Genomic DNA, 18,589 nt, shown 5'->3' on the forward strand with positions numbered 1-18,589 from the left:
ACTTTTTGGTAATTTCCCATGCATGGCCTCTACCTTCAATAATATACTAGAGTTTTACCTTTATCTGGTTAAGATGGAGAGCTACTTTCGGATAATCCTCGATTTGAGTCAGTGGCGGAGTCAGAAATTTTATTAAGGGTGTTCAAGAATAATTGTGTGTGGTTGTCAAAAAAAATATTGCGCTATTTGAGGTTAGAGCGGGATCTCCTTCATTCAATTAGACACTCATTGTCACTACACTAAAGGAATAACTTTTATCAAGAATGTCTAATTTTAAATATATATCCTTTAAATGTAACACCCTGAAGTGGCTATAGCTATGCCCTTGATTCGAGTAAAGCATGACAACAATTAGTAAGAAAAGGATATACAATAGGAAAGGATGCATATAAAAAATAGTGGAGAAAGAACAGTAAAAACAACACATAGTAAAAACAACACATAATAACGATAACCAAAATAAAAAAAATACTATCATATTATAATAGCATTGAAGAATAAGACAATTGGATGGTAATAATAATAATATTGACAAGGATTAGTTTTTAGTTACATAGAACTTTTTTACCTGAAGTTTTATACTATATAATTTTTTTGTTTGAAAGCGATAGTGACACACTACGTTATCTTCTCCACTTTTTCATGAAGTTTGAACTACACGATTCTCACTTTTGCAGTCCAAACTCCAAGCTTTTGCATGGAGTTTGGATTATTGCAAGTTGCAACTCAAACTTTAGGATAGTATTATGAAATTTCACTTATATAAGTTCGAATTACATGATATTTTTTTAATATTTTGCTTTTGTAACTTTGAATTTTAAGATATTATTTTAGAGTTAGAAATATTTTGGACATGTAAACGTAGTCTCGCTTGGCGAGAAAAGGGCAAGAAGCCTAGAAATTTGAACCACAAAGACGAGATACAGATGGATTCAATGTTATGTATGACTCGAATTTAATTTGCTACTATCATGCTTTGGACTTTGATTTTTCTTCGACATATAAATAATATTTTTTCTGTCTCAATTTATGTGACACATTTCATTTTTCGAGAGTCAAACATTTTAAGTTTAATTGGAAATTTACGCATGAAATCTTCATTTTTTTGAAAATGAAATAGATATATTTGTAAACTATGTAAAAAGTAATATAAGTCACAATAATTGATAATCCAAAATATTTAAAAGATATATGAACAAAATACGATAAAAAATAAACATGTTTGAATCTTAATATTCAAAATGTGTCACATAAATTTAAACGGATGAAATAATAATAGAGTTAGTTTGAGCAAGTGTGTCATCTCCCGTGCATGGGAGGAGCCACATTAATAAGAATTTGGGTCACATCCCGGCCAGGGATAATATTATATTTTCTAATATAATGATTAGTATCTAGAATTTGTCTCCTTTCAACATTATTAGTTTCTAGAATTTGTATACTTTCAATCATAAAGAAAACTTGATTCACCCTAAAAAATAATTTACTGTGTCATATAAATTAAAACACGCTATTAACATTTTGGAGCTTCACTAGTTCTTGAGTTCAAACTAATAAAAAGTAAAACATGAGATCATGTAAACTCCATGAGTTTCAAATCCTTCATGGACTCCTCATCTAGATCTTTTTCCAAATTCAAGAGGGTTAAAGATTGGTCCACAAGGGCATGTTGAGTCAACTAAATGGACCACCAGGGCATGTTTGATCACTTTGATGGTCCTTGGTTAATAAATAGATCGTTTAATTATATTAATTTTGAATTAAAGAAAGACGCTGTAATTCATAATGCATCTATAAATTATCATAGGGTACTAGTTGATTCAAGGTGGCACAATGGTGACATTATATGAAAAAAAGGGGGACCTTAAAACATTCATTAAAGTGACTTGATACATTTATTTTTCTGTGCTTTACTACAATTGTTTGCTAAAACAAAACCTTTTTCAAATGAATGATTAGAGCAAAATTTTCTATAAAAAAAAAGTTATTTTCTTATTTATGTAAATAGTACTCCTACTTGATTAGCACAAAGCATATTGTTTCGAGAATACTATCTAAGCAAATATTACAGATTGCATGTGTTGCGTAGCCAGTCAGAATTTTCGCTAGGAAATATCAAAAAAAAAAAGTATACAAAGAAGTCATAAAAATTCAACACATTTATATAAATTCCCCGTTAAGAGGCATAGATGTGGCGAAATCATAATAAAAATTATAATTTTAATCGCAATATAACTTTTCGTCGAATGGAAATTTTGTGCCCAACATACCCTAAGAAGTTTTGCCGACCTCATTCAATTTGCCATTCTTGTAGCACAGAATTTGAGTCTGGTCACGTTCCGTCCACGTCTAGCTCAACACCTTTCCTCCGCACCCACCGCATATGAGTTGGACGGGTTAATTCAATTTTGTTATCTTATATTATAACAGTCAAAAATATCCAAACAGACAATACCAATATTAGAAAGAAAAAAATGAGTGTAATTTTATCATTTTGGTATAAATAAATTGAAAGTTACAATTTTTGTTGGTAAAATTGTTAATTTACAACTTCCCCTCTCTTGCGGAAATAATTTCTCTTGCATGATGCATCACGATCTTTATTTGGGGACCCTTTTCTTATTTCATGGGTTTATATATCTTGGAGGGCTCACACTTGTACATGTGGCAAAAACTTGGTTCTTGAATCTATTCCCAAAGAATTCAGTGTAGGGACACACACACTAAATGAAGAAAGAGAGATGGATAATGGTGGAGTAGTAAGTATTTTTTCATCATTAATCAGAGGTTTCGGGTCAAGTCTCCTTGGATACAGAGTCATTTTTGTTAGGGAATATTTTACCCTCAACGTGAGAGTTGGGACTGGACTTTTCAATATAAATCTAAATTTAGTCGGATTTTGATGTAGATACAGAACGCAGAGGAAAGAGAGAGATAGTTGAGCAATTAGGGAAGGATGATAGCTATCCATCACTTTGATCATGGCCTTTATTTTTTGGCTTGCATGGAAAAGTGTGGCAATCTTTATTGATCCAATTTAATGCTTCCAACTACCCCAACTCCCTTTAATTAGCTAAGTTCCATTATTCATAAGTAGTAGTAGTAGTGCTACCTATCATTCACCCAATTTCTTCCTTTACCATAAAATCATTTCTTAGAAAGAAAAAAAAATAGAAGCAAAAGGCCAAAAAAGAGTACAATATACAATATTACATAATGAAAAGTAGTAGTACAAATATGGCTGGAAGTACTCCACTACAAAAGAGAGAATTAGAAGATGACAATGAAAACAGTAGCAGTATGAGAACAGCTGAGACTATGCTGCGTTTGTTGCCAATGGGGCTTTGTGTTGTTGCTCTTGTTATTATGCTCAAAAATCAACAAACTAATGACTATGGTTCCATTACTTACTCTGACCTTGGAACCTTCAGGTAATTATCTTTTTTTTGTTTTCTCTTCTGTCGATTCCTGGTTGGCATCGTTTATGGTTGAGATGCCAATGCTATTTAATTGTGACATTAATATTACATGTGGCCTAGTGTTGTTGGGCATCCACCTTGTCGCTCAGGCGGTAGTCCTAAATTAGACGGAACTACCCCTGAGTTCAAGCATATTATAACAATAGCATATTTAGTGAAATTCTATAAGCTTGGTCTTGAGAGATTGGAATATACACAGATTTTACTACTATTTCATAGAGGTAGAAAAGCTATTTTCGAAAGATTTTCGGCTTCAGGCAGCGATTTCAGGTAAAAAAAAATGGAAACAATGAATAACAAGAAACAAAAGCAAAAACAACAATAAAATAGTGCGATAATCGAGAGTTTAAAGCATATTATAATAAGGAGAAAAAGGATCTTACAATGCTTCTCTTAGTAATAGCGGGTGAATTGGGAATATTACTAAACATGATTTACTTGAAAATACTTTACAAGTGATTTGATTATGTATCTATTTTTTAACCTGTTGATGCATAGAGCTTAAATTCTCTTGTTATTCATTGGAAAATTGTGGAAATTAAGTTTTAGTTGTCAACTAATTGAAGAAATTTGGGGGAAAATTAACCTAATTGTTGAATCTACTGCAGGTATTTAGTACATGCAAATGGAATTTGTGCAGGTTATTCACTTTTATCAGCAATTGTAGCAGTTGTACCTCGTCCCATAACGATGTCTAGAGCCTGGACTTTCTTCCTCCTTGATCAGGTTCCGCTATTGTGATCTCAATCTATGTACACATTTTGAATCATTTTGTCAGTATGTATATATAGTTCGAAACAAAAGGAACAAGGTTCAATTGAACTTACAAAACCCGCTCTGCTTTATCTTGTGTTTTGTAGATATTGACATATGCAATACTGGCTGCTGGAGCTGTATCGACGGAGGTGGTGTATTTAGCATATAAAGGGGATACAGCAGTTACATGGAGTGAATCATGTGGTCCATTTGGAAGTTTTTGCCACAAAGCTACAGCATCTGTATCCATCACTTTTATAGTAAGCCTTTGTTATGCTGGGCTTTCACTGCTTTCGTCTTATCGGCTTTTTAGCAAGTATGATGCACCAGTTGGGTCCTATAACAACAACAAAGGGGGAATTGAGATTGCTAACTATTGAGATTTTGAAATTGATCCCTCTTAGTTTAGTTGTTGGTTTGGTTTTACTATATCATGTACACGGCAGATACTAATAAATTAGATGATTAGGTACAATCAAGGATGTTTGCTTTACTTTTTCTTCTTTTTTTTTCTTCATGAAAAGGATGTTGTTTGTCTTGAAATATCATATCTGGTAAATTTGTGACCTTCAAATCATTCTTTGGTCCCAGAAGTTTTCTTGTAAATTTGTTCTTCTTGTTGGTGGTGAATGGGTAAACAAGGGAAACAATGAAATCTCAGCAAGAGGTTTCTATCAAGTTGTTAGTTAGCAAAGGTAGATATGTATGAAAGGTGGATAATGGTGATGTTCGAGTCAACTTTTTTGAACATCCACTATTCCATTAAATATCTACTACTCTCTACCAGCACGGATATTAGGCCACTCTATTGTTCCATCAAAGGTCTCGAATTTGTGTCCCCTGAGAGTGGATAAAGGCTCTCAAAGTATATACTACAAACAAATTCAGGAGACAATTCAATAAAGTAGGTTGAGAACATAAAGAGGTTTCCAGTTCAAATACTATCAAAGGTAAAAAATACCAAGTGATATTTCTATTTATCCAAGTCCTAGACACAGTTATCGGATAATTGTGTAGGCAGACCTCAAAATATAGAATTAGTAGAGGTTCATGCAAATTAAACATGTCGAACTTCTCCTCGAGATATGTTGTTATTGTACCCAATCAAGTCGAATGGATTAACACATGAAAGTAAGCTTAGAAGATTTAAAGAGTGTACATTAACACATGAAAATAATTTTTGATTTAGCTTTAAGAATGTGTTAAATTTACCCTTAATAAGTGAAATTGCCAAACCAATTAGGACAAAGGAAATCTTTAAGTTTTGTAAAGGTGAGACCGAAATCCAACACCAAAGAGCAGATCCTCTGATGCAAAGACTCGAAATCAACCAAGAAAATACTTGTAAATCCTTAGGATCAAGGACCAAGGACCAAGTATGCTATACAACTGCATCTCAAAAAAAAACATCACTAACAGCATCAGGATGGCCACGTCTAAATACGTTAAGTTTAGAAATAAATCAAGTTTTAAGGAGAGTCTAAGCTGGCCAAATGCTTTATATAAATAGGGCTTGAGCATTTATAAGTTTACAGAATTACTCGCTCAACTTCAACGTCTCAAATTTCAGGATGTCTGAAAAGCCAAACCTACTAAATCATTAAAAAGAAAAGTATCCTCAACTAAATCAGCCTCTTCCTTCGAGGCATTATTAATAGTTCGAACTAAGAAAAACAAGGAAGCAAGGGAATCCACGAAAATCCAGAATATAGTTAGAATATCCTTCACAACTCCGCATATATAACCAGCTGTAACAGAATTTCAACTTCAGTGAGACAACAATCAGCCACCATGAAAGAAAACAGTTTTGATGTATATTGACAAACACTGCAAAGCTGACCATTGGGGTACTTCAACATTGTTGGTCCAAGCCCTGATCAAAGAAGGATAAAACAGTCAAATATGGTACAAATAACATGAAGCAACGCCTTCTCAAACACTATCTAATTGGTATAAGATTGGTGTGTCAGTCATAAAATCACCTAAGTACCTCCGACAACAAAAAAAATGATAGGCTTGACTCAGATATACTAAATCAAATGATGCAGTAAAACAGTAAAGGATCTCAATATGTCATAAGAAGAACACAAGCAACATATTATACCAGATTGTAAGTCTCACGCCTAGTTTCACATTCAGTTGTGTCCATGATGTTTGCTAAAAGAGTGACGCGCCAAGAGTTTCCTACCTGGTGCACGATGATCATCCTGCAAAATTTTGTATCAGATACTTGGCCTCAGAAATCAAGAATTGATTGAAAAACAACGGGCCAAAAAGAAATGAACTCCCCTGGATCAATAAAATTGAAAGGGGTGGTTATTCAAAGAGACAACAAACTCTGTGGTCTGAGAGGACTATGGGAAGAACTTTTTCCACATCCTTTCAAGAAAACATACAAGATTTTAATCTAGATACAGATAAAAAGAAACAGAGATTTGAGTCTAGCGACAACGATTTCCAGAGAACTTGCTATTTGTGAAAGCAATCACTTGGCAGGGGAAAGCTTCAGGTAACAGCACATGATACTGCAAAACATGCTATTTCCTTTTTTCATCTGTTAACAATCAAGCTCATACATCAAGTTAAGATATCTAGCAAATTAACAACACTAGAATTTTAAACCCACGTCATATTAGAAACAACAAAAGAAAACTCCTTCTCCTTCACAAAGCCTACAAAAAGAATTGTCATTGCTGGGAATACCATGTGCAAAATCAACTACCTTGTACAGAGATGCAGCTGATTCAGATTCAACAGTTTGGACTGGAACATGTCCAAGTGACTGGAAAGAATCCAAAGCATCTAATGTTAGCTGCCAACCACAGAGAGCAATAGCACCAGTGTTGGAAGAGGAACTGCCACTATTACTGCAGCCAGCAGCAGCAACATTCCCATTAACCCAAGGACAGAAAAAATTATGATGCTTAATTGGATCAAATTCAACAGCTTCTTCATAGTTGCTTTCTCCAATAGGAGGCCCTGAATAACATTCATTTTCATCATTTCAGCAAGCTATGAATAACCAAATCAGTAAAACCTGAATAAAAGAATAAAAAAGAACACTTAAAAGTATAAAAGCAATGATGCCTAAAATGGAAAAAGGTGAAGTCTCAATCAAGGAATATCAAGAAAGGTAAACGATGCCTAATTCCATGTAAAGTTACACCCGAGATGTGCTGAATCCAATCACAGTTAGCATCAGTATGAAACATTACCAGCAGTTTACCTGAATATGAGTTTACCTATTCCAAGCTGAATGAAGTCTATTTTGTGATGTTAGCATCTAACGAGAGATGAAATACTTACCAGAATATAGAAACTTTCCATGTAGCTGCAACTTTTTTAATCAATACAAGGTGCTTTTGCACGTACATTCAAACAAGTCTTTTGAGAGAAAGAAGGGAGGTAGTAACACACAGTAGACACTGATACCCTGAAAATCAAGCATGAAGGTTACCTGTCCCATTTGCAAGCATATAGTCTGACTCAACGAATCCACAATCATCAGTAGCTGGTGCATTATTTTGGGTAACTTCTTCTTTGGATGCTTCATGGACGGAACATACAACAGCATTGCAAGAAAGAGAAGGGTGTGGACTATTCGGGAGCATAGGTTGCACATGACAATTCTTTTCACCACTTTCAATGGATTCTGCTTTGGCGGAGCCAACAACTTTTGAGCCACTATCAGCCCTTTCCACTGAACGAGATGTCAGATCTTGACTATCACCATTAGGATCTCCACGGTCCACTTCTTCAGGGACATAGTCACCCATTAGCCCTGGATCTGCAGCAAATTCACCAGTTTGCCCCTGATTTTCAGTAATATCAGCAACTGCTTCTACCTCACCAGCGACGCTATCTGCTCTGTGCACTGAAGCATCTGTCCCATGGATTTCAGCTTCATGACTAGCACCCATTCCAATACTTCCTCCACTGATCCCAAAGCTAGGGCCATCCCTCACATTGGCAGTGGCAGTATCAGCATTCACGACTTCTTCATCATTTGTGCTACTAACACCCATTTCACCAGCACTTCTGACCACAGCTGGACAAGTACTCTGTTGTGCTTGGTTACTGTAGTTCAATTCCGAAGTTTCCACTGGGTCTGCACTTCTTAACATAGATGTAGAAGGGAAATCAACATCATCAAAGTCTCCGGGGAGATTCTCAACACTTTCCATTGAATCATCTGTACTGTGAACAGTGTCCATTGCAATAACAGATGAAACATGTGTTGAGTCTCGAGTAGAGGGCACACCAATTAGCTGTTCGTGTCTTCGGCCAAAGGTATCATCTTTGGGAGCACCTGTACCAATCTCAAAACCAAGTGACAGGCTAGGACCAGCACCTGACGAATCCTTGCCATATGAAGTATGGTGGGTCCCGAAGGCATCAGACTGGTATGGACGCTTTGATGGGCCAGCTGAGTACTGACTACCATCATTTACTTCATCTCCGTCACGGTCTATCACAGTGCCTTCAACACTATCGGCTGGTTGTACAGGCAATTGTGGCCTGTCAACCGTGCTTCCACCTTCCTCTAAGTTTCGTTTGCGAGAACTAGGGCCTCGGGATTCATATGAAGCTGCTTGACCACCAACTTCACTGCTCGAAGGTTGCCCCGTAACTGGATATCTTCGTTTATGGACATCTTGGAATTGTTCAGGCATTGCATCCATGTTCACCTGTGAAGAGGATAATCCACCAGCCATTGTGAGATTCAGATCTACTCCTATATTTGACAAAGACCTTCCCACTTCATTTGTTGCAGCCTCATCAAGGTCCTCTGTCTGTTCCTTTTCCACACCATCAGCAGCAACCCACCCACTGATTCCACTAGCAGCACTTACTCCACGTGTCAATGCCATTTTCTTGCTTGTTTCAGGGATATCATTGCTATTTGGAGCAAAGCAAGCAGGACGGACAACAGTGAGGAAGTCCCAGATTCTCACGGTGGCTCCACACAAACTACAATCCAATAAAGGTGACCTAGATTCACCTTTAGACCTGGGACCCACAGCTTCGTTCTTACTATGAACTTTTTTCTTTGAAGAAGGCAATACATTTTCTCCATGGCCAAAATCTTGCAGAGAAGTGTGATATTTTGTGGGACCAATGGAGTACCCACTCCTAGCTGATTGAGCAGAATGTTCTTCACAGTCTTGGACATTTGGAAGCCATCTCGGTTCCCATCCACACAGGCTTATCAACTTATTGGCCTAAATTGCAAAGAATTTCTATTTATTCAGAAGTCAATAACAAAGTGATAATATTAAGCAATTTAAATGAAATGAGTCTCTTACACGAGAGTATACAAGGAAGACATCGTCTATGTTGGTTTCAGTTCCTGACATAATCTCTAACCTAAAGATGGGTTCCATCCCACCAAAAGCCTGCGACTGAGCTAGAAGGCGATCAATTTCTGAACTTCGAGAGGCCTTGATGTGCTCAATTGCAGATGCAGCCACAATTGGAAGTGAAGGAAACTGAAGCAATCCATCACATCGATCCTTATAACCACCAATTAAGGCTGATGGTGGTGTAGGAGGGAACTGGACCAAGCTTTCTGCACAGCTGTTTCCTCTCCAAGGACAAGTGGCCTTGTGCCCTTCATCAAGTTTCTTAGCAAATTCTTCCCCCGCGATATCAGCTATCAAAAATAACTAACAGATGAGAAAAGTTCACTCAAAATGTGCGAAGCAACAATTTTACTACACACACTGATGATACCAAAGTTTATCATAGAAACCGAACACATTAAAAGGAAGTATCATAATGATATATGATAAAGTATCAAGCATTACAAGGTTCTTCTCTTCCAATATGGTTTATCTTTACAAAAAGGCGAGAATACAGTTCGTATGGTCCTGCTCTTCCAGCATAATTGGCACAAAAAATTGGTTAGTATAAATCCAAACAACAACAAAAGCTGCTACAGCTACATCTGTTCATACATACTTGGGGGTGGGGGCTAGCAGAAAACTATATCCATTCCTTGCATAGGAATAATAAGAACAGAAGCAAACTGTAACTTACAGCAACTTTATCCCACGCTAACAGAAATTATGGAGAGCTAAACAGATCACACTGAAAAGGGGGAAAAGTATGAACAAAATGATTTTTGCACAAAAAGGTGGATAAACAAGGAGTAATCTGCAAGTGTCCATATGCTATTGTCGGACAGTTGAATTATGTAGCTTCCTAAACTACAAAATAAACTCTCTTTTTTTATATAAAAGTAACAGTTAGTCTATATTTATCCACAGGTATACTACCTCAAAAGTGTAGTTCCCCTCCAAAAATGTTGTAATTACATAGGATCCTATACCTACCAAGTTACAGCCAGTCTATAGTTGTGCTGATTACTTCTGAGCATTATTTAAATTCCCATTATTAAACACTGAACTCAAAGAGAAATGGACAGGGTAAGTATGCATATAATACAGGGTAAGTATTATACAAAATACATTTTACTTTCTGAACCAAGTAATGCCCTTATGAGAATGTTTCTTGCACTAAAATCCTAGGTAGAGCTGAAAGCACGCTACACATTATCTTGATCATTCATGTTTAACGATCCACCTAAGAGTTCTTCCAACTGAACTCTTTCCTCATGAAAAAGGCTTTAGCAATGCCTCATTCCTATAACAGAATGGCTGAATCTACCATATCCAATATGAAAAGGAAATAATATTGCAAAATATTCCCAAACAAACAAAACAGAAAGTTAACCAGATATTTACATAACGGAGTTTCATTGAAGTATCACCATGAATAACTCAGAAAACGACAGAGAAAAGATCCTTGGGTTCAATGCAACTGAAAGTTGGATCTTGCATTTAAGATTAACTTAGGGAAATAACTTCTCCTACAGCTGGACTTTAAACGCAACAGGGACAGAATGAGCTAATATGGGAGAGATACTTTGTTGAGAAAACGATTTCCTTAGAGCTGTACTGAGACTGGAAAAATAATGAGAAGAGCAAAAACAGAGATAAGCAGAATTTAAGAGCACTTAGAAAGAAAGAGAACAACTAGAAGAATAAAAGTAGGAGAAGAGAGAAAAGGAAACAATTCTTGCAAGATTCCACAATATTTTCTATATACAATGCTCTCACTCTCCCTCCCTCAAATATACAATAGGAAAATTCTGAAGAGAAGACACAGATATCTCATCGATATATTTTGAGGATGTTAGTCAAGATTTGTTCTTATCTGTTTTGTTTAGATTTCTTGCTGACCAACTACACCATCTTCTAACAACCAAAACTCAACTGAATGTAAAATTCCGAAGATTCCCTGTTGTCCAGTCTGGTGACGATCAAAAAATGAGAAAGACTTCATATTGTAGAACCCTCTTAAACAATATTAATAATATGTCAGATTCCTTGGCACTGGTCATACTCCTTACAATAATTTAACACTATCTAGCATCAGCAATTCAACCATTCTGAGAAGTATCTTAGTGAAGCAGAATTTTAACTAAAACACCTACCAACAAAGCCTGATAGTCAATGAAAACAAGAATTCACCTTCATCAGAGGTCCATGTTGCAGAAGAAACGAATCTCAGATTAGCACCACAAGCTTCACACTCGATTGTATCAACATCCACATTCACCCAGCCTCTTCTAGCACAAGCCAGTGAACTTGAAGCCTGCGTCAACAATTGCAGTATAGAAGTTGTGCAAAGTATGTACTTCACCATGATGGAAAATTTATGATTTGATAAGAAAGGAAAAAATGAAATTGAAATACCAAAGGAAAGAAGCAATAAGGGCTGCCTGTTCAACCCTCGGGATAAAGCACAAGGAAAATGGAAATTGTAGGGGACACCACATTCATAGTTAGAAAAAAAAAACATTTAAACTTTTTTTTTGAAACTGAAAAAAAAAATTAAACCTATTAACAGGTACGACAATTTATTATATTATTTATGGGGTTTGCATCGGCAATGAGCATACTTTTATCTTTCAATGTGGGTCATGGGACAGCTACAATCACATTAAACATGTGTGAATAGTTTAAAGTGCTAAAGGATTTGTTCGAACCAATTGAATCATGCACCTTTTTAATGTGGAGTGAACCTTAAAACAACAGTAAGTTGCTCCTTTGACAACCCATAGTCATGGGTTCTAAAATGTAAACAGCTTTGATGCAGAAATGCGAAGAGAAGGCTGTATTTGGTATACATCTACTCTCCCCTTCCCCAGACTAACTAGGACCATTTCATACACAAGGTAAAAAGACCACCTTTGTTTAGTTTTGGGAAAACAAAAGTGGGCGGATAATGCTGAACGCAGGATCAAACCTGTGCACCCGACCTCACTTTGAACACCCTTGGCCACTGGGTACCTCTCTCAGTTGTGTCAAGGGAGTTCAAAATAAAAATATACCCCATGTGATCCCACAAATGGAGTCTAGAAGGGTAGGGTGCGGGTAGGGTGTACGCAGACCTTAGCCCTACCTAGTGAAGGCATAGAGGTTGTTCTCGATAGATCCTCAGCTCAAGCAAAGCATTTCAAAGCAGGTATGGAAAGGGAATACAGTACTACCATAGTGAAGAAGCCAAGACAAAAATAATGGAGAAAAGGACAGCAGCAACAACAAATAATACGATAACTGCAATGTATTATATCTTTATATTAAGTGATATGTGACCTATACACACAGTATAATTTTCCGGTGAAGGGTCTTTGTTGAACCACCCTTGGGACACTATAGCTGTAGCTCCATCACTGCCGCCTAGTTAACAATCTTAAACAATTTTTGGGCTGTATGGACTTAGTTGGGTCATGATTAAAAATGTGAAGAAAGCAATCGGAAGTTGAGGCAGATGGAAAGTTGGTAAAGCCATCATAAAATTCAGGAAGATGATACCAGCAAACATTTTTGGGTTGTATGGACAGAAGAATTGCAGATGTTTTGATGGCATTGAACTCCTACTCATTCCCTATAAGCCAAATGTCTCTTACATTACACCGAATGACTTTAAATTCCTCAGCTCCGTTTTTAGATTTTGTTAGCTCCTGGGCATAGCCTAACTGATTTGGATTGGATCTAAATGTACCTTTTGTAATCCTTTGTGCATCTGTTTGCATCTTCTTGATGCCTTTAATGAAACTTCTTACTTCATCAGAAAAACAATCTTAAACATAATTATTCAAATCCTTGTGCTCATGCACCACATCCTAACCCTGGGACAAACTTACATACAATGTGTCTCTTATCTATGTCATGCAATTTCTGCAACAAGCTCCCAATAAGCATAAACGCAAAACAGGTCAGGAAATGGAAACATACAGATATTGATTTTGGCAGTATTGTGGTTAGGAAAAGCAGGATTCGACAGATCATGCAATTATCTTAAGAGATGATGCAAAAGGAATCTTTCATTCAGACCTTAGGCTTCCCAAACCAGTTTGTGGGTTGGAAAGTGGACAGACGCCTCAATAGATCACCCCTTTCCCATGGTCTACATGAAGGTTGTGATGATCCTAGAGCTGAACCACCAGCACTATTGCTCACTGAAGTCCACATGGGCTGTGAACCAATACGGGAAAGTGAAGCTGCTTTTGAACCCTGTGCTTGTGCAAACCAATCTGTGCCCCCAGCATTTGTTGGAACGGCAGGAGATGATGCCCCTACAGAACTGCATCGAAAAGTTAAATCATTAATTCACTTCTGACCTAACAGATTAAAAATGTTGGAGGACATCAATCAACTTTGACTAGTGCCTTCTAATCTACACCTTTTCATTTTTGTATGAAAAAGGCCATCCATCTACACATCTCATGAAGAAATAAGATCAATACATAAATCAACTGCTTCTTAATCCCAAACTAATTGGTTTGTACTATATTAAGCCTTTGTAAGTTTGTAGACACCCAGAGGTATATCTAGTAATTAAATTTAATGGGTTCAACTTTTAAGATTCTCAACATTGAACTCATTGTACTGTTAAAATTATGGAATCAGATATATACCTGTTATGATTTTAATAGTTTATTAAATAAATATCCTATACTCCATGACGGAAGTTATGGGTTCATTTAAAACCCATAGACAAAAGCCTACACCTTCCTTTTGTAAACATCCCACTCGATTCAGACCCTGGTTAATCACACGGAAATCATACTAAGACAAACAAATACTACACTACTCTAAACTGTAGAATTCACCATTTATGCTTTAAAAAAAACAGAGAAATGTCACCAGCCCACATGAATGAAGCATCAAGAATCAAACCAGTAAGGTAATTAATAAATACAACAACTAGACAAGCAGAGCTCTAAATGAGTATAACTTTTTTTGAAACAGGTAACATTTCTAAATGAGTATAACTTTTTTTTGAAACAGGTAACATTTCTAAATGAGTATAACTTTCTACAACAAAAAAAGAACAAAGTAAGTAAAAATATAAGTCTAACAGAACAAATTAATGAACAAGCGTATGCTCCACATAGAAATTTCTCTGAGTGGCAAGTAGACTTAAAAGGGGTTGACCTATAAATCTTTGTTCTCATAATTAACCAGACAGATTAAAATTCCGAACAACATTGCTCGAATTTTGAACTCTCGAACCAAATTAAAAGCTACAGCGGACAAGAAGCTCAAAGCACAAACGCAATCAAAAAAATTGGGGGAAATGTTGAAAAGCTAGGGTTTTGGGGTTTACCTAGCAGCAGGTGTAGGGATAGGGGGAGGAGACGATGATTTGGGCGGCAATTGAGGATCATGGGAAGAGCTTATAGCTTCTTCCTTCATGATTTTTCACCTTCTACTGTGTGCGAATGCGTGTATAATGGTGGGTTTTTTCTCTCTCTCTGATGGTGTTGAGAGCTATACTTGTTTGCTGTATTATTTTCAGTTTCGGTTTTGCTGTGACATTTATGTTACATTTGGACTTTGGAGTTGTGTGTGATGGGGTGTATTGTGTCTAGGCGTGAGGTTTGGGTCAAGTCAAATTATATTATATTTATATTAGTAAAATTATTTGCGTTTCGCGCGAGAATTTAATATCACGAAATTTATAAAATAATACTTAAAATCTATTTGTCATTAAAACTAAAACACAATATTATCTTACATACAAGATTACGCAGTAACAAACATTAATAATGTAAAGGAAAATGAGAATTATTACATCTTATCATAAGCATAAATTAATTACTGTAAAAATACGTATCAGGATTTGTAACATAAGCAATGATGTCAGAGAGTCACTCAACATGAGCAAAGCACACAAATATTTAATTGTGAAGAAGAAGAAGAGGAGGTTCAGAATTTTCGTTATTTTAAAATGAGAAAAATCCCTCTATTTATAGATAATAAATGGTAGTGTGAACAAATATTTATTGTACCTTATCAAAAAGATTACAACTATTTGAAAAAGTTGCAACCCTTCAGAAATATCACAACTTTTCATAAAAGTCGTAACTCTTCATTAAAGTCCCAATTTTTCATAAAAATCACAATTCTTCATTGAAGTCGCAACTCTTCATAAAAGTCACAATTTTTAATAGAAGGCGCAACTCTTCATTAAAGTCGTAAAAAGGAAGGCCAGTTTTGGAAATTAATATTATATATATATGATTAGATTTATATTTATATTTATTTTTAAACTCAATTAATTTAAAATGTCGCAATGAAATGAGAAGTTTTTATCATGATTCGTTATATATTAGGATAATACTGAATATAATGTATATCTTAATTATATATATGCATCAAAAACACTAGTATCAAATAATATTAAATTTAAATATAGTATATTATTTTCTATAACAAAACGATTTATTAATGATATTTGTGTTACCTTTGGACTTTGGAGTTGGGTGTGACGAGGTGTATTGTGATTAAGCGTGAGTTTTGAGTCAATTAAAGCTAAATTACACCTGTATTAGATTTTGATATTCAATTTTAAACTCGATTGATTCAAGTTAATTCAGTGAAGTGAGAAGTTCTTATCATGATTTGCTATGGTTAGAGATAATACAAGATACAATTAGATATGTTAAGTCAAAATCACTAATATCAAATGAGGAAATAATACTAAATCTAATACAGAGTATATTATTTTTTTATAATAAGTACTTCATATCCTACCAAACGATTTATTAATGACAATATTGACACATGTATAATGTATTGTATCGGTCATAGAAAAAAAAATCAAATAATAATTTATCAATAAATTAATATGCATTTTTTATGTAAGAATTTATCTACACCTTCCTGTTCATATTATGTTTAGTATGTCTAGCTTTTATTTTAATTCAAAACAAGTACTATTATATAATTAAAAAAGTATTAATATCTTTTTCTAAATTTATTCTTGTTTAAACACGTGATGTGTTATATAACTAAAAAAATCATATTAGATATTTTACTTAATTAAAATAAAATTAGTGAAAGCATCTTTTATTTTTTAAGAATGAGTAAATTTCTTAAAAAGTATGCCCAAATTATTTTTGAAAATAATCTTTTCATTTTTATTAAATAGGATAAGATTTACGTATATTCTACTTTTTTTCTCTCAACTTTGCAAGTTTTTAATGATTTTGTTGTATCATGTGCCTAGTAGCTATTAGTCTCAATTGAAATGTCCATATGAAAATCATTCAAGCTAAATTGAGGGTGTGGTTGGTATGAAAGAAAATATTTTCTTCGAAAACAAGTAGATTTCTAACTTATTTTCTCATATTTGGTTGGTGAGTAGAAATTTTTTTCTGAAAAATATTTTTTAATGTTTGGTTGGTGAATGAAAAATATTTTTCAAAAAAATATCTTTTATTTTTGGCTTAGAACTAAAAAAAATACTCTTTAGGAAAATAATTTATGATCCGAAAATCAACCCCGATAATTGATATAGGTCCCGATCCCGATACCCAAACTAGGACAAGACTTTGATGACCGTTCGAAAATTCGATCCAGAGATCTGATCCAATTTTTTTTTACAATCTGATTGGGGTGGCCTTGTGGGGGGGGGGGGGGTGGCGTAAAAAAAATTAAAATATTTTTTAAAAGAATTTTTTTTCCGGGGGGTGGCGGGTGGGGCTGGTTTGGGGTAGGGATAAAAATATATTTGAAATTTAAAAAGTTTAATTTTTTTTTTTGAATGGTGAGGGTCGGGTAGGATAAGAAAAAAAAAATAAAGGATGAAATAGAGTTTTGGAAAATGTTTTCCTTAATTTTGCGAGGGAAGTTATTTTCCTTAAATTTGAGAAAAATAAGTTGATTTGGAAAATATTTTTCAAAACTTTAAGCCAACCAAACATGAAAAAAATTAGAAAATATTTTCCAAATGTTCTCTTCCCTACCAAACACACCCTGATTATGAAGTAGAATTTTGGAAAATGTTTTCCTTAATTTCGCGAGGGAAGTCATTTTCCTTAAATTTGAGAAAAATAAGTTGATTTGAAAAATATTTTTCAAAAATTTAAGCCAACCAAACATGAAAAAAATTAGAAAATATTTTCCAAATGTTCTCTTCCCTACCAAACACACCCTGATTGTCTACCTATTTCACCCTTTTTATATATTTATACATTACTTAATATTATAGAGAAAAGACATAAAGTGACACCTGAAGTTGTCTCGAATTTTTAAAAAGACACCTTAACTATGCGAATGTCCTATTACCCCACAAAAGTATTAAATATCTTTGTAAATTGACCATTTTGACTCGTTTTCTCATCAACCTCACACGCGTGAGGCACACTCCCCTTTTAATTAATTAATTTAATTTAAATATTAATAAAATACGGGTTTAACCCGACCCGAATCGTTTCAAAAGATAAATGGAACACTTTCTTTTCTTTTCTCTCAATTTCTCACTTTCTTTCTTCGTATTTTATTTTCCTTCTCAAATACACTTCAATTACAATTTCTGTTGAAGATTACTATTTCAATTTCGACGTTTGTTGGTCAATTTCTTGGGGGATTAGCTGAGCAAACAAGAAATTTTCATGTTAGGATTTTCATGTTTATTTAGTATTTGATAAAGATCATATTTTTTTCTTCATGGATTTGTGATTTTCTGGAGGAAAACACATGTTAGAAATTATTTTAGGATAAAAAGTGTTAGAATCTTACCTTCATTAAAGAGAAAAGAAGATTTTTTTTTTCTTTATTTAAATATTCAAACATAACAAGAGACAACAAGGAGACTAAATAGAGTAAAAGCACCAGTCATCAAAAATGGATCCTTTGAAAGAACTGGGAAAGTTGGGGAGAGGAAGTGATTAAATAATAGATTTTAAAAATTGACACGTGTCACTTGTTAATTCGTTCTTTGGAAGAAAAATATATCATTCACGCGCATTATTTGCGTGAAAACAAACATAGAGA

General features: G+C 34.7%; 2 protein-coding genes across 4 annotated transcripts; one reads left to right on the forward strand and one right to left on the reverse strand.

Moving 5' to 3' along the window:
• The first annotated feature begins 3,100 nt into the window (after positions 1-3,100).
• LOC125839273 (CASP-like protein 2A1) lies at positions 3,101-4,983 on the forward strand. Its single transcript, XM_049518249.1, has 3 exons — positions 3,101-3,431; positions 4,088-4,205; positions 4,340-4,983. The coding sequence occupies exons 1-3, from the start codon at positions 3,217-3,219 to the stop codon at positions 4,613-4,615; spliced, it is 609 nt and encodes a 202-aa protein (XP_049374206.1). The 5' UTR covers positions 3,101-3,216; the 3' UTR covers positions 4,616-4,983.
• Positions 4,984-5,716: 733 nt separating this feature from the next.
• Positions 5,717-15,111, reverse strand: LOC125839175 (uncharacterized). Of its 3 annotated transcripts, XR_007443664.1 has the most exons (9): positions 14,916-15,091; positions 13,640-13,889; positions 11,771-11,894; positions 9,542-9,888; positions 7,693-9,457; positions 6,958-7,214; positions 6,340-6,442; positions 6,062-6,108; positions 5,717-5,983 (listed from the first exon to the last, which is right to left on the reverse strand). XR_007443664.1 is itself a non-coding variant. In XM_049518144.1 (8 exons), the coding sequence occupies exons 1-7, from the start codon at positions 15,002-15,004 to the stop codon at positions 6,371-6,373; spliced, it is 2,904 nt and encodes a 967-aa protein (XP_049374101.1). In that variant the 5' UTR covers positions 15,005-15,111; the 3' UTR covers positions 5,717-6,108; positions 6,340-6,370. The 3 variants fall into 3 exon arrangements, 2 of the variants coding, with proteins under 2 accessions (XP_049374101.1, XP_049374102.1); XM_049518144.1 differs by having other exon boundaries at positions 5,717-6,108; positions 14,916-15,111; XM_049518145.1 differs by lacking the exon at positions 14,916-15,091 and adding an exon at positions 14,224-14,345 and having other exon boundaries at positions 5,717-6,108.
• Positions 15,112-18,589: the final 3,478 nt, after the last annotated feature.

This window comes from Solanum verrucosum, unplaced genomic scaffold (assembly GCF_900185275.1).
Source record: "Solanum verrucosum unplaced genomic scaffold, falcon-dt-bn FXZP01000170.1, whole genome shotgun sequence".
Lineage (NCBI taxonomy): Eukaryota > Viridiplantae > Streptophyta > Magnoliopsida > Solanales > Solanaceae > Solanum > Solanum verrucosum.